This window comes from Medicago sativa, chromosome 1 (assembly GCF_051527215.1).
Source record: "Medicago sativa cultivar Bolivia chromosome 1, Bolivia_mono, whole genome shotgun sequence".
NCBI lineage: Eukaryota > Viridiplantae > Streptophyta > Magnoliopsida > Fabales > Fabaceae > Medicago > Medicago sativa.
In genome coordinates this window covers 28,616,490-28,637,069 of record NC_140749.1, presented here as the reverse complement: position 1 = coordinate 28,637,069, position 20,580 = coordinate 28,616,490, and the positions used below count along the sequence as shown (strand labels likewise).

Here is a 20,580-nt window from a genome sequence, read left to right as displayed (position 1 = left end):
TCAATATTTCATAAAAAAAAAAAACGTTGATAATTTTCAAACGTTAGGGCAATAAAAAGAGCGGAAAGACGGTCACATGAGTGTCAGTCTTTACTTGCCCGTCTTTTCGCTAGTACTATATATAAAGAAAACAACTCATTTCAGCCCTTTTGGGCTGTCTTTTTCTCTTTCCATAAATGCCTTCAATTTTCAATACAAATAACACATGTAACAAATATATAAGAATAAATTTAAATAGTAAAACAAATGTAACAAACACAATATGATATATATATATATATATATATAGAGAGAGAGAGAGAGAGAGAGAGAGAGAGAGAGTATGTATATTATGAGAATGACTATCTTAGATGAGAATGATAAGAATGATCATAAACCACGGGACATGAGTGTAGGCCGACGTCTCTTGGTTCCTAGACGAGAGGGCAATGCGTGAGGCTGGTTTCACAGAGCAGTGAATACCTCTGGCTCCTGACAATGGAGGGATTACAGGCTGCTGCACTTACAGTCCATTAAACCCGATGAGCCTAGCTTTTGAACCATCACTTTTTTGTGGTCATTATTTTGGGCTCGTTAAGGGAAGCATCACTCATTCAATACCTCATTTTTTTTATTTTTGTTGTTTTTTGGCTTCAAATTTGTGTTTTAGAGAAACAGAGGAATCATGACACGATTTCCTCAACGTGTCACGATTTTCTAGGCCGTGAGCATGGTTTTCTGAGTGCTCATTCGTGTCACGATTTTGGGAAAACGTGACACGATTTTCGGCTTGTTGGGCAAGTTTTCAGGATAAGGTTGGTCGTACCTTGGGTCGTACGTATCAAACGTGTCACGATTTGGACAAACGTGACACGATTTTGACAGCTGAAGACTGCTATATAAGTGTTTCTTTGCAGATTTTGAAGGAGAGCTTGAAGAGAGAGAAACTTGGATTACAAAGGAGGTAACTTTAGGGTTGAGTGTCTTTGTAGTGAGGATCTCTTGGGTTGGGAAACATTGTAAACACCTTGGGTAGTGAGATTTCACCATTGGAAGGATCAAAAGCTTCCTTTTGTGTTTTCTCTTAGGATTCATTGTGAGTGTGGGTGACATGAAAATGGGTAAAAATTAGGTCTTGTTCTTTTGTGAGCTTTTAAGCTAATTTCTTGTAACCCATTTGTATCACTTTCATCTTAGTGGATTGGAGGGCTGCTCTCTCCCCCAGAGTAGGTCATATTGGACCGAACTGGGTTACCATCTTGGTGTGTTTGTTCCTTTCTTTCATTGCTTATCTTTATTGCTTTGATTATGCTTGTGGTGTTGCTCTACACTTAGATTTAGATCAGTTTTTGTTGTTATTGCTTGGAGACAATTTATCTATTGATTACCGCTTCCTTTGCTCCGCACATCTTTGTTATTCATTGGTGTGATTTTGTCCGAATTCACAACAATTTTCAACATGTCTCATCGTCTTTCTCTCTCAAGGTATAGTGGGTGTATGACTGTTCATATAATAATTTTCAAATTATAATGGCCACAAATTTTTCAAATAATATTTTTTTTATGATTGGTAAAAAGGAATCTTACTTTATTCATTGTCCAAAAAATGTTTATATACACCAGTCAAGCATAGAGACTCTAACTGAACAAAGAAACCATTAAAACTGTTCATGTTTCCATTTCAATTGTCCTTGGCTTTTCCTGAACCGCAAACATAGAACATCACTTAAGAATTTCACGGTGATTAAGACTTTGCAATTCCAACTGAATTTACGGGAAAAATTAAATGTAACCATGATTTGAAGTTGCCAATTAATTGTGAGCTTAAACAACCAATATTGTCTTCTATATAAGATTCACACTCATATTTAGGACTTGTTTGAATTTATCTACTGACATTAGTACTTGCGAGACTGTTTGAGAGAGCTTACGGAGACAGCATATGGCAAGTCAATAAGCTGGTTTCAGCTTATTCTCATAAGCTCTCCATGATAGATTAAGAATACAACTTATAGCTTATATGAAAACAGTTTGACTTTATTTCATCTTTTGTTAAAGAAACATCTTACACATAAGCAATTATTTGATAAGTGTTTATGCAAATAAGTGCTTAATTAAGCTATTTGTCCAAACAGAGGTTTAATGCATTCAGAAAGAAAAATTACCTGTGGATAAGCATTGATGTTTTTGGCAGTTACAATGCAAGCTGCTTTGTAGAAAGAATCCTCAGCATACATCCTAAGAAATGAAACACAGCTTCTGTGTTTTTTTATGATTCAAAGGCCTGGAAAATGAAATGATACACAAGGTTAAAAATCATAATACCACATGTAAGGGAACTTTATAAATTGAATATCAAAGAGCATAAAGGTAATTACAATGATAACAACCAAGTGAACCACAGCATGAAAACCATTTGTAAATTTAATAGGAAAGTATATACCTTATCAATATTTACAATTGGTACGATTGCGGGATACTTAATGGTCTGTGTCTTTTCTTTATCGAAAAGAAATTAAACTCTAGCATCCACTGAGGTAGGTAATCATTAATTTGACAACTTCCTATTTTGCTGTTTTTTGTGAGTCTAGAACATATGTCTAAGGAACACATATTCTAAGATCAAGATGGAGACAACAAAGATGTTAAATATAAAGGAAAATTCTCTCATCGGTCAGCGGGGATGGTAATGAACAGAGCCAACTTGAGCCTGGTCGAGTTAGTACCGGACTCTTCATTTCAAATTTTGGGGAGCCATAGAAAAGATCAAGTACAAAACACGTAAAAAGAGGGGACTTACATTAAAAAGGTGCAGGTTGTGAGTTTTCTGCTGTTGTAACACTTAAGTCGATTAACCGAAAAAAGACTCATATTGAACAAAGAAACCATCATTATGTTCATGTTTCCTTTTCCATAGTCCTTGGCTTTTCCAAAACTGCAGACACAGAAAGTCGATTAACCGAAAAATGCCATCCAATTGAATCTTCCAACTTATATTGTCTTCTCTAGAAAAGTCGCACTCTTTTTTAATAATGCATTAAGCATTTATTCGTAATTAAGTTTTTTACCCAAACAGAGGCTTAATGCATAATTATGCTGTTTATCCAACAAAGGCTTAATAAGTTGTTTATCCAAAAGTTACCTGTGGATAAGTAGTGATGTTTTTGGCAGTCACTACGCAAGCTGCTTTGGAGAAAGACTCCTGAGCATACTTCCTAAGAAGTGAAAATCAGCTTCTGTGTGTTTGTGGTGATTGAAAGGCCTGTAAAATGTAAATCAACACAAGATTAAAAATCAAATACCATATAGAAGGGAACTTTAGAAATTAGATATCAAATAATATAAAGAAAGGAAACTATTATAAAAACCAAGTGAACCACATAATGAATACCATTTGAAAACTTAATAGTATAGAATATGCCTTATCCATTGTGAGATTCTCAACGGTCTGCGTCTTTTCATTATCAAGAAGACGTAAAGTGTAGGATCCAGTTAGGAAATTTCATGCCATGATTTTACAGCAGACTTCACGGGATCAAGAGTGAAATTTTTTTAAAATGACATATGAGCATACAAATAAGTGAATTATTTAATTATCTTAAATTTCAATATAAGTCACGACAAACTCAGAGTTAAAGGAAGCAAATTAAACAGAGCATTTCAGAAACCAAAAAACAGAAGTCTTCGGTGTTGAATTCGGATGATGAATGAATGCACTGTTCAGTTCTGAATGTGTTGGAATACTAATATACTATGTCTTTTTACCTAAATATTTGAATCAGGAACCTTACCTAGAGTGTTCCTACGCTATGAGCCTGATCGAGTTACTACTTAACTCTTCACTGGAGAACCTCACCAAAAACGAGCATTTATTGCTTCTACTAAAATGTCTTTTGAAACCTCTCAAAGTAGCTTCCAACAAGCTAAGTGGTTTGTTAAAAACTTAATTGAAATTTATTTACCCAATGAAAAGTACAAATGTTACTGAAAACTTATCAGAAAATGAAACATAACAAAGGCATGTTTAGAACACGATATATACATTCGGAAGAATTTTTGTTCAACCCACTAGCAGATGACACAGCTTGCCAAGGTTTGCACAAACCGAGATCTGAAGCAGCATCCAAGAATGAGAGTTGTTGTGGTTTATCTTATATAACCAAATCCTGACGATGGAAGGACAGGTAGTGAAGCATTAAGCCCTGCTATATGACTCAAATTGAAATGAAACTCTAATGTGAAACTTAATACAGTTCTATTCTGCAGTGGTTGTAAAACTTATTATTGGAGAATAATAAGAACAGAATAAAATAAAAAAACACAACATGGATAATGGTTTATTGAAATTTGCATACATGATTTGTTTTTAATTACAAAGAAAGTGTGGAACCAAATAACATTAATGGTCTAGACCAATGTTAGCTAGCAGCAAATTTTGCATCAGTTACTTCACTTGTCCAAGTATTATGTCCCACATCGGATATATTATAACAAAACCAAGTCTATATAACAATCTAACAAGCAGGACAGTTCGCTGAGTTGGGTAGCGCCAGCTTGTGACCCAAGTGGGAGCATTAAAGTGATGGAATATGGCTACGGCTTGTTGGGCTGGTCGGTTAGCTGCAATGTGCTGGCCTGTCCGCTCCAAGTTAAGAGTTGTGCCAAGGGACATGGGCGAAGGCCTTTGTCTCTTGGTTCCTAGATGAGAGGGCAATGCGTGAGGCTGGTTTCACAGAGCAGCGAATACCTCTAGCTCTTGACAGTGGAGGGATTACAGGCTGCTGCACTTTCGGTCCATTAAGCCTGGTGAGCCTAGCCTCTGAACCATCACTTTTTTTGGTCATTTTGAGCTACTTAACCACAGAATATCGGTCCATTAAGCCTGGTGAGCCTAGCCTCTGAACCATCACTTTTTTTGGTCATTTTGAGCTACTTAACCACAGAATACAGATTGAAGTTCAACATCTACTGCACAGTATCTGTTCATTTTCATCCGAACAGGGAATAAACCACAATTTTAGCACGGAATGGGACTCAAATTGAACAAAGAAACCATGAAAATGTTCATGTTTCCATTTCAATTTCGGTCCATTAAGCCTGGTGAGCCTAGCCTCTGAACCATCACTTTTTTTGGTCATTTTGAGCTACTTAACCACAGAATATCGGTCCATTAAGCCTGGTGAGCCTAGCCTCTGAACCATCACTTTTTTTGGTCATTTTGAGCTACTTAACCACAGAATACAGATTGAAGTTCAACATCTACTGCACAGTATCTGTTCATTTTCATCCGAACAGGGAATAAACCACAATTTTAGCACGGAATGGGACTCAAATTGAACAAAGAAACCATGAAAATGTTCATGTTTCCATTTCAATTTCGGTCCATTAAGCCTGGTGAGCCTAGCCTCTGAACCATCACTTTTTTTGGTCATTTTGAGCTACTTAACCACAGAATATCGGTCCATTAAGCCTGGTGAGCCTAGCCTCTGAACCATCACTTTTTTTGGTCATTTTGAGCTACTTAACCACAGAATACAGATTGAAGTTCAACATCTACTGCACAGTATCTGTTCATTTTCATCCGAACAGGGAATAAACCACAATTTTAGCACGGAATGGGACTCAAATTGAACAAAGAAACCATGAAAATGTTCATGTTTCCATTTCAATTGTCCTTGGCTTTTTCAGAACTGCAAACACAGAACATCATTTAAGAAATTCACGGTGATTAAGACTTTGCAATTCCAACTGAATTAACCGGAATAAAAAATAAATGTAACCTCGATTTGATTTCGCCAATTAATTATGAACTTAAACAACCAATAATGTTTTCTATAGAAGATTCATACTCGCAGCGAATACCTCTAGCTCTTGACAGTGGAGGGATTACAGGCTGCTGCACTTTCGGTCCATTAAGCCTGGTGAGCCTAGCCTCTGAACCATCACTTTTTTTGGTCATTTTGAGCTACTTAACCACAGAATACAGATTGAAGTTCAACATCTACTGCACAGTATCTGTTCATTTTCATCCGAACAGGGAATAAACCACAATTTTAGCACGGAATGGGACTCAAATTGAACAAAGAAACCATGAAAATGTTCATGTTTCCATTTCAATTGTCCTTGGCTTTTTCAGAACTGCAAACACAGAACATCATTTAAGAAATTCACGGTGATTAAGACTTTGCAATTCCAACTGAATTAACCGGAATAAAAAATAAATGTAACCTCGATTTGATTTCGCCAATTAATTATGAACTTAAACAACCAATAATGTTTTCTATAGAAGATTCATACTCATATTTAGAACTTGTTTGAATTGACTTGTTTGAATTGACTTATTTGAATATATTTACTGACATAAGTACTTACTAAGCATACTTCCTAAGAAATGAAACACATATTTTGTGTGTTTTTGGTGATTCAAAGGCTTGGAAAATAAAATTATACACAAGGTTAAAATCAAAACACCATATAAAGTAACTTTATAAATTAGACATCAAAAAACAGAAGCTAATTACAATCAACCAGTTGAAAGTTTAATAGAAAAATGTATACCTTATCAATATTCACAATTGATAAGAAATTAAACTCTGGCATGATTTTACAGATAAGTGAATTCATACTCTTCAGACTGAAATTTTTAAAAAATGATATATGAGCATACAAATAAGTGAATTCTTTAATGGAGAAAACTTAGGTACAATTCCTTAGGTGCTTTTCGTATGGTTCATAACTAAATTCACCATGATTTCCTTAAATCCATAATTTTCTCAAAGATGTATTTTTAGTTAAGAACCATACGAAAAGCACCTAGAGAATTGTATCTAAGTTTTGTCCTTCTTTAATTACCTTAAATCACAATATAAGTCACGACAAACTCAAAGTTTAGGAAGCAAATAAAACAAAACAAAACATGTCAGAAACCAAAATAATGAAAAATTCTTCAGGGTTGAATTTGGATGAATGAATGCACAGTTCAGTTCTGAATGTGTTGGTATACAAGTCTTTTTGCCTTGTTAGTGACTGGCAATATGAAGATTGTCCAAATGGAAGGTCTAAACATGGATTAGATTAAGAGTGACAGAAATATAACCCAAGACAGAAGATGCTAACCTTTGGTATGCTTTTTGGCACGCTCGTGTATTATTTAATAACCGCCTTTTCTCAGCTCTTTGTACCGGTTTCGTACTTGGACTTTACTTTTCCCTCCGAGATTGGAAACCAGAACCTTACTTTAAGTGAAGTGCTGGATTCGAATTAGTGACGGTTGCAGCATTATGTTTTGACGCCGCCTTGGCTTCTGATTGTAGCCGCTACATTTTTAAGTCAACTCCCCCACTCGCTTATTACTGATCCACATTCTTTTCTAGTGTTGTTTTCGAAACAACCCTCTTATGTTTTTCCTATGTTTCCAACGATATTCTGGACATTCACCTAGATTTTGTTACTCACCCTGAAGATTTCAATGTGAGTTTTCTGCTGTTGCAACACAAAAATTAGACAACAGGTTTTAAAAACCCAAGGAGAATGATGGAGAAGAGGATGTATTGTATTATAAGAGAAAAGAAACCAAAACTATCGATAATCAATTTGATTTTATGTCAGGAGGTCAACCATAGAAGCAATTTGCTTGTTGCGATTAGAGACGGAGCAATATCAGAGACAGAAAAGACTTACATGAATGTGGTCTTCGTTGATTTTGAGAAGGCGTAGAAAAGAAATGGAATCAGTCTATCTATATTCAGACCATCGAAGATATGTATGGAGGGCCATAGAGCATTTCCCGATAACTATACGACTGACCAAGTAACGATTTCAAACATCTATTTGATGTAAACTACTAGTTACACTTTTCATCATCCTAATTTTTTAAGGATATTATCTTTCTTGAAGAGACGAGAGAAAATAAATGGGGAGTTCGAGAATTGGAGACAAACTTAAGAAACATATAGCTTTCAATTGAGTAGAAGACAAATGGAACATATGGAGTGTGTGTTTAACAAACGGCAAAACAAGCCTAGTTAAACATTAATACAGAAGTTATGAATCACATTTAATATCAATTACATAATCAGCATTATCTTAAAAGAGTACAACAACTTCATAGATGCCAGCAAAAACTTCAAAACCTAAGGAGGCTCCAAACATTCTTGTTCACTGATACACATCAGTCTTATGTTTTACCCCAATCTAAATTAGGAGCCACCCACTATTAGAGGGGTCCCAAATGCAATGGAAGGGTGATAAAACTTGCAAAGCATATTAGACTTAGCAGTTTTTACCCTTTTGTCCAACTGAAAAATTGTAGAGAATGTGTATTTATTACAAATTAACATCTCTCGTGTATAAACAAATTCCTAAAGATAAAGACTCTTCATGAATGGAACCAAGCTTAGATAATCATGGAAGAGCATCTGAAGAAGCATTTGAGGGATCTGACAAAGCTTCATTGAGAAATATCAATTAGCTTTTGGCCATGAATGGACCACAACACAGGATAGAAATATATTGAGTAAAATGAACAGGTGTGAAGGGTGGATGTCTCAAAAAAAAAAAAGGATAAGACAATGCAACCGTCGACAGTTTTCGCTTATTTTCTTTTCCCGGTACCAATTGACAGGAGCTCAAAGCTCTTGAGTGTATCATCGCGACCACCTCGTGTCCCTGCGGTACGGGTGAAGGATGATTTGGATTCAAGACCAGGTTGAACCCTCTGAGTAGTCGATAGACGACTACTGCTCGAGATCAATCGACTAGACCGGCTTTCACTAGGTTCCCCAGAAGAGCTTGGTCTGCTACTTGATATCATAGGCCTTTTTGAAGCACTGCCATTACGAGTAGAACTGCGAGCCCTATCAGAATCAGGTTGCTACAAAGATCCAGTGTTGGACAACAAGAAATTATTTAGAAGTCAGTCGCTATTTATTTAAAAACTGAACCAAAAAACAAAACAAAAGACAAACCATACAAAAAGAAAATCATGTGAAGAAACACTAACCACATCTTTGGAAGACGGCATATTATCTAGAGACCTATGCTGCAGTCCTTGCGCAGACCCATTCCTTCTTGAAAATGCCCCCACTGCACCTGATAATCTATCTCGAATTTCTTGTCCGACTAAAATAAAAGGGATTAGGAGTTAGCCAATGATCAGAGTCTTTTCATTTACAGCGTAGAATTAAAATAGCACAACCTTTGCAGTGTATCATATAAACATCCATATTATTTAAACAAGTGGTTAATAAAGAGCACACATGCAGAAAAGTGAAACTTGAAGACTGATGAATCAATCAGAAATCAAAACTATTTAATGTGTTATCAGCATAGCAGTGAAATGCTTCAGAATGAAATAGATTTCAGAACTTGCAATAGGAATAAACCTGAAGGCCGTTCTAATCGCTCTCCAGATGGTCCTGGGTTTAAGACTGGTTTCACACTTGGCTGTTGAAAATACAACGTAAAATTAAATCAATAAGAACAAGAACCAAAACTTAAAGATGAAGATGAAAACTAATAGGAGTACTAACCCGTGTTCTAGAACTGGATCCAATTTGTGGATACTTCAATATAGTCCAATCAAATACATAGTCAAACTGATAACCTAAAAATGCACAATTTCTAGTAAGGTACTTTCAAAGCTAGGATAACTTTCAACTAAGGAACAATAAAGCTTATGCATCTACAAGATAACCTTCTCGAATGAATAGGTCCCGGAAGAGTCTCTTAAGATATGAATAATCGGGTTTATCTTCAAACCGCAATGATCGGCAATAGTGGAAATATGATGTGAATTCTGTTGGATGTGACTTGCACAATACCTGTTACAGAAATCCAAACTGTAAATTCTTTGCAAATTGTGAAAGATGAAAATTGGAAAAATAATTAATTGATTAGTTTGCAGCTCAAACAATTTATTTTAAGTAAAAAATATGGTTCTTACAAATAAATATTTATGCATGATGCAGAAACATAATGGTAAACAAATAATACTTATGAACTCTTGTCAAAAAAATAATAATACTTGTGAAATGCGGCTAATTTCTGTAGAAAACAAGACCTCATCCTGACATAACCAATTATCCAAAGCATCGAAGTAGAGTATTATTTTTCATAAAAGCATTGAAGTACCTCTATTGGAGTAAGCATTTTCTTTTCACTTATCTTGTCGTATTTCTGCTTTTTAGTGCCAGCTTTCATTCCTTGCCATGGAAGGCTGGAAAAAGAAATTATATACCAAGTTAGAAAGTACAATGATGACAATAAAATAAACAAGAATCTCAGCGTCCAACTAACCTTCCTCTCAAAAAGTACATGAGTACATAACCAAGTGATTCTAGATCATCTCTTCTGCTTTGCTCTGCAAGATAATCAGAAGAGATGTAAATGTACACCCAATTTATTTAAATTAGAACTTTAATGGAAAAAAAAAAATAAAGCTTATATTCATGAGTTTCTGAAATAAACTGCCTCACTCACCAACTCCAAGGTGAGTGTTAACACTTGCATATCGAGCAGTTCCAGTGAGATTCTTGTTTTCCCTATTGAAAGAAAAATAGTGCAACCATTCATGTAACAGGAGTGGAAGAATGTGTAAGACAGTAATTATTGTTTCAATTTAAAGAAAATGAAGAAATGTAATTCTACAAGTAACAACGCCAAGTTAGAAAAAGTCGATATATCTGTTATTGCACATTCATTGGCACAAAACTCAATGAAAACTGGCTTTCAAGTTGAAACAAAATGTAAAGAGATGAAAAATTGGATATGAAATATCACAGGAATTAGACACTTAACAGCAGTAAACTTCAAAATTAAGAAATCCAAAAGGGAAAAAAATACAAAGGAAACGCATAAAATAAAAAACATGTAAACTTAAAGGTAACTGTAGAAAGATGAGACAGGGACAATATACTCAAGGAATCAAAGGAAAACAAGCTAGAAATCCCAACCAAATTTCATATTAGGTACCTGTATGGTATATGCTTATGTGTCTGAAGATCACGATACTTTTTTGCAAGGCCGTAGTCAATAATGTATACCTGTAATAATTACAAGAAAATCGGAAAACTTGACATAGGATACATAAGAGCACAATAAATTTTAGTGAACGGGATTATATGGTGCTGCCAAAAGAAATAAAGGCCTATTTGGTTCCATTTCTATTTTCTACTTCCATTTCTTGTTTTTTGGTAAAAAAATAAACTGACAAAGTGACATTTTTTTATTCCTGTAATTGACATCGGAAATAGAAAATGAAAATAAAAAATGTTCACAACGTAATCAGATTCCTAGAACTTGAAGAATGCCAGTTAGAGAGGTATGTCATGCTTAAATTCTCTGGCAGATATGCGCCTAAATAACAATAAATGCAGAAAAGTGATACATTAGATACCTGATTTGCCTTGCGGCCTAAACCCATCAGAAAATTGTCGGGCTTTATATCACGATGCAGAAAACCCCGAGAGTGCATATACTCTACTCTGTTTATCTAGGTAAAGTGGTAATTCACATTGAAGGTAAATCAGTAAAATGCTTTAGCATGATGTTAAAAATATGGTTTTCTTGAAATTAAAGCTATACTTACTAGTTGATCAGCAAGCATCAACACTGTCTTAAGAGAGAATTTTCTACTACAATAGTTAAATAAGTCTTCGAGACTTGGTCCAAGAAGGTCAATGGCCATGACATTGTACTCGCCCTCAACTCCAGACCACTTTATATGAGGTATTCCAGCTTAAAATACAAATTAACGCATTAATCAGATGAACTCAAACTATTACGTTTGCTTCATAAATGTAAACAGATGCAAATCCTGGCTGCCAGTGCTGTCAATTGCGTACCGCAGAAAATAGTGATTTGTTTGATTTCCGCTACGCAATAGTGCCATAGCGCCGTTATAGCACTGTTTGACAACATTTTGAACTAAATAGTGTATCTCAGAAAAAAAAAATGATCTGTTCAAATTCCACTAAACTATAGCGCTGCTATAGCCGCTATTTAACAACGCTTTTGGCAGCACCAAAAGAAATTGAACCGATATAAATTAGGAAGGCAAAACAAAAACTTACTTCCTCCTTGAAGAAGCATATACAATTTGGACTCGTAGAGAAGTTGAGGATGCTTTGTCTTCACAGGTTCCTGAGAAGCCAATGAAAACGTAGAGAAAAGTATTAGCGCATGTATTAAGTTATGCACTTCGAGAAAAAAACTTAGGACACCAACAAATAACCATCATAAAGCACAAAGCCAAAACTTGCATATTTTAAAGTAACCCAACTTTGAGACAGTGTCATTGGCTAATAGCGCATGATGTTAGACATCTTATTAGTATTTTTATTAAATTATTAGGCAGCAGTTACTATTAAGCAGTTATTGAATAAATAGGGAAATGGAATGAAAAGCCAGTGGGTACTTATTTTGGATTAGATTTTGATTGAGAGAGACCAAGCTCTTGAACATCTTGGTGGGAAATTGCTGTCATTGTTTCCTTATTCTATTTCTGTCAAGATTGAGAGTGTTTGTAATATGTATTACAACTTCCTCTGTTTTGAGAATCATTCTTCAGAGCAGTTATCAATGAAAGTCTAGTACTATTCATATATAAATTCTGTGTGGTACCAGTTTCAACCACATGCCTAATAGAAGTATACAAATCTTGAAGCAAGGGATAGAACATCAAAATATGCAAACCAACGACTTAGTTCATATCTTAAGTAACATTTACAGAACTGAAGGGGAGTGCATAATTAAGCAGACTCATGTGGTCATGCATATAGACACAAGGGGAAAGCAAACTCCATAAATAAGTACATAAGTACATAAACTACATTCCAATGATCAGAATATTGAAAATGCAGGTAATGTGTATGGGTACAGGTACTTAGGTAACTAGTAGCTACGAGTGCATGTAATGAAGTTGCAACCAATGCCGATAATGAAGCATTGACACAGATATGAACATGTCAAAACCGAAGTTTATTTTTAAAAAAAAGGACACAATTGAATGTAATCACATGTGACACTGGACACGCCTTTGATCAAAAGTGTCTGTGCTACAGTGGATACAGGTATATTGTCCAATTGCGGGTAAGAGAGAAAGTACTATTGTACCCTACCAAACTCTACTCATCATCATCGTTAAATAGTACTCATCATCATCGTTAAATAGTGATCGGAGTAATAAGGAGATCATGATGGATTCAATATCCCCACTAACAAAAATAACAACTAACATTTTCCATTTAAATGTCAACTACCTAGTAAGCAATCACCAACACAATTCAGGTCAAAACTATAAAACACAATTCAGGTCATAAGTATAAAACACAATACAAATACTTCACTACAACAACAATACAATGCATCATTCATTCACAAATCAAAAAACAAAAACATAGCAACATGAAACATAAAAACTGCAAAACATGCAACATGAATCCATAACAACTTCACTCACCAGCTTAACAGCCACTTCCTCTTGAGTTTGCACATTAACACCTGAAACAAACAAATCCAAATTATTCAAATATAACTAACAAAGTCAAAAAGTCAAAAAAAAAAAAAAACAAAAAAAGATACAGTGCATACCCAAATAAATTTCTCCAAATGACCCACTTCCAATTTTCCTCCCAAGTTTGAATTTTCCACCAATAACAAGATCCATCATAACAAACCCAATAAAAAAAACACCCCAAAATTCAGAATTTAACCACTGTAAAAAGTAAAAATCCAATTTTTATAAAAACAGGATGAAAAATGAAGAAACTAAAAAAGACCCATCACTAGTTGAATCGAAGTAAGAACAAATCTGGGTTGTGAAAAGAAAACCCTTTTACTTGGTTCTACTCCAGAAAATGAATTTATACAAAAAAAAAAAAAAAAAAAAAAAAAAAAAAAATCTAATGGGTGAGAAGCGATATTGACGCAGAGAGAAGGGTAAGGATTTGGATCTGTGCGTGGAGGTGAAGGAAATGATCTGAGTTCCGAAATTGTAGAGATTTTGTAGGAAAGAAGGAAAATGGATGAGAATGGAAGTGTGAATGATTGTGGTGGTATGTGCTATTATCATTATTAAATTAAATTATTGTATTATTTTTTTTTTTATATAGTATAGTATTGTCAACTAAGAAATTCAAGGTATTTCTTTATTTATTTATTTTTACAAAATAAGAAATTCAAGGTTAGAGTTAATGATAGTTAGAATTTAATGTGAGTATATACACATTAATTATAACTTTAGATTCTTTACTCAAAAAAAAAAAAGATAACTTTAGATTCTTTTCAATATAAAAAATAATAGTAGTTTTAATTTTAATTTATAATGGAAAAAGACAAGTCTTAAACTTTGATATTATGGGTCCAATGCCCATTACGAGGAGTTAGGATAGGGTAGGAGAGTAAGAATTATGCTCTTCTCTTAACCAAAAACGCTCATTTTCAACTGAAATGACTATAATATATCTGCGCGTTAGTTAACTCACGCAGCGTGCGTTAACTCACGCACCTTATGCATCCAGTGTGAGTTAACTCACGACGCACCTTTGTCTGGTCTCGTGAGTTAACTCATACAACTAGGCCGGTGATTCATACACAAAAAACATGTTTTTTTGACAGTGGTCAAGTTTTCTCAATTGATTTTACATGTTTTTTTATAAGTTTTTACATGTTTTTTTTACTGCATTAAGTGTAGTTAAAACATATGTAAGTCATTCCCCTAATAAATACTCTTCCAACCTTGACCATTTCTCACACCATCATCCCACATTCTCTCATCCTCACTCTCTCCTCCTCTCCGTTCTACAACAACAATGTTTTTCCATCCTTGGTCTTGCACAGAAAGAGGCCTCTTTGAAAATTTTAGAGGTTGTATGAACGGTCAATGGAGATGGCAACGCACTGCAAAAAAGGTTGATATCGAAGGCTTTTTTCACATAAGACAAGAAACATACCTTACCCAAGAGGGTTTTGCTTTACCCCCAAGAGGGTTTCTTTTTAGGTTGATTTCTTTTTACCACAAGAAGGTTGGACCAACCTTCTTGGAGTAAAAAGAAGCAGATTTAGTTTTACCCCACGAGGGTTTCTTATAATAGAAATTTTTGTTTTACCCTTTCACCTCCATATTCTTCTTAAGCAGATTTATTATTACCTCAATCCCCCTTCCCTAGACAAGAAACATATAATATTGTAAATGTATCAATTATATTAATAAAATGAGATTTTATGTGCTATAATTTTGTTCATTTATTTTTGTTTATATTTTCATTTATTTTATGATTTTGGCATCTAAATAATATAATGTCTTCGAATATTAATTAAATTCAGCGTGAATTCGAATAAAAGTTGTGTATTGAATAAATAAATTTGAATAAAGTCTAATTAACCCAGCGTGAATTCGAATAAAAATTGCGTATTGAATAAATAAATTCGAATAAAGTGACACAATTACATAAAATCAATTAAACAAATACACAATTTTATTTAGTTTTAATTTCATCTACATTACATTCTCCCTAAATATATGTGGTATCATCATGATGTTGGATTTAAATTAAATTCTTGAAAGTTTGCCAAAAATGTTGGCATTGAAGTGTCTTATACTTAGCGTAGTGATTTGTAGCGCCCATTGAAAAGTAAATATAATGAAGAGAACACAACACATATATTGTACAAAATCAACTCTATAGATTATCACATCGAATTCCCTCATATAAGATGAGTCATCACATAAAGGAATGCATTCCAAGAGGTTTCTCTGAATTGAATCTCACTGCCCTGCCAACTAACAAGTTTCAATTGACAGAGGAGCATGATCCAATTCAAAGAAACCTCTTAGAAGTGCATTCCCGTCATCACATAAAGGAATGCATTCCAAGATGTTGCTTTGAACTTAATCTTACTGCCCTGTCAACTGACAAATTTCAATTGACAGAGGAGCATGATCAACCTCAAAAGAACCTCTTAGAGGTGCATTCCCTTCTGTGACACTCATCATATACAAAGGAATTCGATGTGATAACTTATATAGCTGATTCTGCAGAATACATGTTGTGTTCTCTTAATCTTTTAACTTTTCAAAGAGGCCTGCAAATCACTACATTAAGTATAAGACACTTCAATACCAACATCTTCAGCAAACTAACAAGAATTAAACTTAAATTCAACCATGACATAGTCATTGATTGCTGCCTATGTGACATTACCACGTAGTCTGACATGTCATTGGGGGGGGGGGGGGGGGGGGGGGGGGTATTTGCTTCTTTTTTTTTTTAAATTGAAAAAAAAAAATCTTGATTTTTTTAAATCAGTTATGAGCAAACCACCCCACCCAAAAAAAAACTGAAATTTTATACTTACGTGTAAAACACTCCTTGAAATTTATAATAATAATTAAGCAGATTAGTCTTTGTGACAAACAAATTTTCTTATGCTCTCTTGGGGAATTTTCTTTTATATAGACACACATATGTATTTGCCATAAAAAAAAACTCATGCAATGTGTGGTAGTTCTTGGATAGAAGATAAATTCATCTTCGGATTTTTCATATCCACCATTTTATGGATGATGTTGCGTATCTCGTAACAATAACTTCTTTCACCGCCACCGTATAAAAATGTAATTTATTAATAACATGAACTGAACACAATATTTTGTCATGATGTAATGTTTTGCCATAATGCTTATGATACTTTAAGGTATTTAACACATGAAATATTAATTCTTACATTATGATGTGATGTTTACATGATAGATTAATGCTTACACCGTGACAAATTAACTCAATGTTGAAAAACTAAGTAAACATGATATGAGTTAATAAGCAAAATACCCCCTGAAATTTGTCACTTATTGTTATTTACCCCATTGAAATATTTTAAGTTATGTCAATTACCCTCTGCACAACACATACACCCACATGAGTGGTGAATAGTGAAATATTATAATGTTTGTTACACGCTAACATTATTTAATTATGACATGATATGACCAGTACAACAAATGTTGTATTCAAAGAAGTATTCCAAAAAGTTCAATAACCTTTATTATCGATCACTAAGTCTACATGTTTTTATCATAATGTTATTTATATTCTATCGTAATCAAAACACTTATCTTTACATTTAAAAGTTTCACACTATAGAGCCTTAATCAAGATCTGAGGATTAAAGTGGATTATAATAATTACCGAAATTTTTACTAGGGAGTGGCCCAATTAAACTCTTCACTAGACATCTAATGTAGGGTAATTAATGTCGTACTGTTCCTAGGTGTTCATTTAGGCGGTTAATAGGTAGGAGGAAGATAAGATTTCGTAGTATTTTAGACTATAATGATGATTTGTTAGACCCATTTAGATGGCACTTTTGGCCTTAGAGTGAAGAGGTTGTTGTACACCGATGTTAATAATGTACTTACTCTTGTCATGTCTACATCTTATTTTATTGTTTTGTCTATGCCTTTGTTAACTTATAGGGTTTGATTTTTCTTAATGTAAGAGAGAAACTGATGTGGATTTTTTTGTCTTATTGTCTGTGCGTCGTTATTACATCTAATGCGGAAGCTGGACGTCTTTATTGTAAGTTATAGATTATAGATAACTTATGGCTATAAATACTAGTTATTTTCTTTGTAGTTTCAGTTGTATTTAGCAATTATCGTTAGGTTGTTTCGATTGATATAAAATACCATGAGTTCCTCTTTTACTTGTTGATTTATTGTTTGTATTGTCGTCTTGAATGGTTTATTTTTCAGTGGCAAGTTTGATTGTGCATTATTTGGTGAATACGTGGATTGTAACACCCCATTTTAATTCTATTATTTTTAGTAGATGTGTGAATATTTTTATATGACTTTATTTGTTATACATATGATTTTATGTGAAATATATATTTTATATGATTTTTATGTGATATATGTTGTGATGCTATTTTATTATATGATTTATGGAGTTGTGTTTTATTTGAATGAATATTGTTTTATTATTTGATAAGATAGTAAGAGAAATAGAAATAATATAGAAATAGTGTTTATTTTGGTTTAAGGGGAATAATGAGGAATTAATAGAAATTAAGGGAGTTAAGAGAAAAGAGAGGTTTTAGTTTACAGTAAAAACAGAAAGTCAGAAACAAAAACATTTTCACGTGAAAACTCTAGAAAAACTGGTTTTGGAGAGAAGGAAGAGAAAGCTAGGAGAAGAGCTAGGAAGAGAGGATCCAACCAATTTTTGCTGTAGAATTTGCTGAGATAAGGTAAGGGTGGGATTCCTTTCACTAATGATATGTATAATTCTGAAAATTTGCTGAATTGTTGTGTTCTTGGTTTAGGTTTAGAAGTTTTAGGTTAATTGAGGAAAATATGATGGACTGTGTTGTTTGATGCATGTTTCTATGTGGTTTTGGTTGTTATGTTGTATATAGAACCTGTAAACATTGTTCTAATTCATTTTGGGTGATTGGGGGATCAAAAATTGGGTTTTTGGAGTGAAAACTGGTCTTTCCCGTAAGCTGTGAATGTCCAAAATCGGGCCCCGAACTGCCGAAATCGGGCCCCGAATTCTGAGCTGATTGTTCAGCTTTGGTTCGAGAAAAATCGGGCCCCGAACTACCGAAATCGGGCCCCGATTTCCTATCAGCCAAAACTGGAAAACACTCACTTTTTCGCCCGTTTCTGTTTTGAATTAGCCTTCGGTGTAAACATGAAAGTTGTAGATAATTGAGTTAGCTTTCTAATGGCTTCGGAGTGACTAGAAAATTATTTGTAGATTTTGAGTTATGATAAAAATAGTCCAGGTGGGTCTTTAGAAAAATTTAAGAAAACTTAGCATAACTATTCCCAAGTTGGTTCAAAACTTATGGTTGGTTTCCCAACTTCAAAGTTAAGTGTTAGGGATTTAGTTGAGATGTTTTATGGGTATTTGGCTTATGTTCTATTGATCCAAACTTAATTGCTTTTGAAGGATGTGTTGAACCTTGAGATGAATGTAATTGATTTTATATATATGCTAATGTTGTTGTTTTCCGTTGTTGACGTTGTTGTATCATCTAATGTCGAAGTTGGGGAGTGTGTCATAATTGTTGTAGGCACATATGTTGTTGTTGTAGTCGTTGTTGGAGTTGTATGTTGATTACACAAGTCGAGTCCATATGCATACTCATGTTTCGTTGGGGGCTTATGCCCTGGAATGTTCATCATTCAAACCGTTGGGGGCTTATGCCCTGGAATGTTTATCATTCACCTGTTGGGGGCTTATGCCCTGGGATGCTTTAACCATCCAAATTGTTGGGGGCTTATGCCCTGGAATGCTTAGCATTCAACGCGCGTAGATTGGTACCACCTACATGATGCATAGTTGTTGTTGTCGTAGCATTGTTGAGTCGTTGTTGTCGTTGTAGCATTGTCGAGTTGTTGTCGTTGTCGAATTGTCGAGTTGTCAGTGTCGTTGTGGATAATGTTGTTGTTGTTGTTGTACCTTGTTGCTGAAAATAATTATGTTGTTGCTCATGTATTTATTTATATACTTTATTAATGATGCATGTTGTGATATGTTGTTGTTTTCATTAATTCGATGAATTATATATTATTATTGGATAAGTTTCTCACCCCTTCTGCGTATATGTTGCCTCGACCGTGGGTAATGTGCAGGTAATGATGGCTTGTAGGTTGATTGGCTCAAGTGTCTAGGGCTCTGATACATATTAGGATGGGGATCGTCGCGAATGTCTTCTTCATTTCTTTTATGTATAACATATTTTGGAAAAGACTTGTTATTGGAGCTTACTGTTGTTGAAAATAAAGTTGAATTATGTTGAGGCCTTTGTGCCAAGATTTTCATTGAGGTTGAATTTGGTTGAAACTATATTTTTAAAGAATTATTCCGCTGCAGTTTATTAAGATATTCTAAACGTTGATTTTGAATAAATAGATATTTCCTATTTATGAATTTTTGATTAGTAGTGTGACACTCCGTTGTGTGGTTACTCTGATTAAGTTAACTAATATTACGTTGTTGGGAGAACGGGGTGTTACATGGATATCATGAAGAAGCTGATGGAGAATGCTAGAGAAGGAATGCCCGTGATTGTTGTCCAATTTGCTAAGATTAAGGTTTTTAGGGGTATGTACTCATTCTATTCCAATGTTATCATAATCTGTATTTAAGTTTTTTAAATATTTTATATTTTGTGTTTTAGATTTTATAATGTTGTCTAACTTTCTAAAATTTAATCTTTAGAGAATGCATCTACTCAAAACGTTATGAATACTACAAGGATTTTAATTAATCCAGAAATTCCTGAGGTTGCTGAGTTAAAAAATGGGTGAGTTCTAAATTCATGTATTTGTCACATTGTCTTGATGAGAGATGAAAGATGATGTGTTTTTTAATTCATTAGGATTGTTGTTCATGGAATTGAGTCTACACATCAGGTGGTTCTCATTCAACCTAGGGCTAGAATTTCAGAAGAGGATGATTTTTTTGAAGATGTATCATAGAAAGACTGTAGTTGGATTGAAAGAATGCATGGAAGATGGTGTGTTTATTGTATATGTTATTGTTCGTGCTTTGGAGGATGGTGGAGAGTTTTGCTATTCTGCTTGCAAAT

The 20,580-nt window shown here is 34.2% G+C and overlaps 1 protein-coding gene, 1 long non-coding RNA gene and 1 other non-coding gene across 3 annotated transcripts; 2 read left to right on the top strand and 1 right to left on the bottom strand.

Annotated features, from left to right (window-relative positions):
* Positions 1-4,512: 4,512 nt before the first annotated feature.
* On the top strand, positions 4,513-4,814 carry LOC146954014 (signal recognition particle RNA). The gene has a single exon (XR_015025252.1).
* Positions 4,815-7,977: 3,163 nt separating this feature from the next.
* LOC146954013 (casein kinase 1-like protein 10) lies at positions 7,978-14,023 on the bottom strand. Its single transcript, XM_085713333.1, has 14 exons — positions 13,570-14,023; positions 13,439-13,479; positions 12,051-12,120; positions 11,567-11,715; positions 11,375-11,470; positions 10,951-11,021; positions 10,459-10,520; positions 10,276-10,339; positions 10,111-10,195; positions 9,674-9,800; positions 9,510-9,583; positions 9,363-9,423; positions 8,981-9,099; positions 7,978-8,851 (listed from the first exon to the last, which is right to left on the bottom strand). Exons 1-14 carry the CDS (start codon positions 13,646-13,648, stop codon positions 8,573-8,575), a joined length of 1,377 nt encoding a protein of 458 aa, XP_085569459.1. The 5' UTR covers positions 13,649-14,023; the 3' UTR covers positions 7,978-8,572.
* A 3,856-nt stretch (positions 14,024-17,879) lies between these two features.
* Positions 17,880-19,832, top strand: LOC146954012 (uncharacterized). Its single transcript, XR_015030829.1, has 2 exons — positions 17,880-18,228; positions 19,622-19,832. It is a non-coding gene; the product is annotated as an uncharacterized LOC146954012 (long non-coding RNA).
* Positions 19,833-20,580: the final 748 nt, after the last annotated feature.

What these genes read in the sequence shown, in the direction of transcription:
- LOC146954013 (XM_085713333.1), bottom strand. Translation starts at nt 13,648, where the DNA reads ATGATGGATCTTGTTATTGGTGGAAAATTCAAACTTGGGAGGAAAATT. An exon ending in AGGAAGTGGCTGTTAAGCTG is followed by an intron (nt 12,121 to 13,438) that starts GTGAGTGAAGTT and finishes TTGGCTTCTCAG; the next exon opens with GAACCTGTGAAGACAAAGCA. An exon ending in GCGATTAGAACGGCCTTCAG is followed by an intron (nt 9,100 to 9,362) that starts GTTTATTCCTAT and finishes CTTTTATTTTAG; the next exon opens with TCGGACAAGAAATTCGAGAT.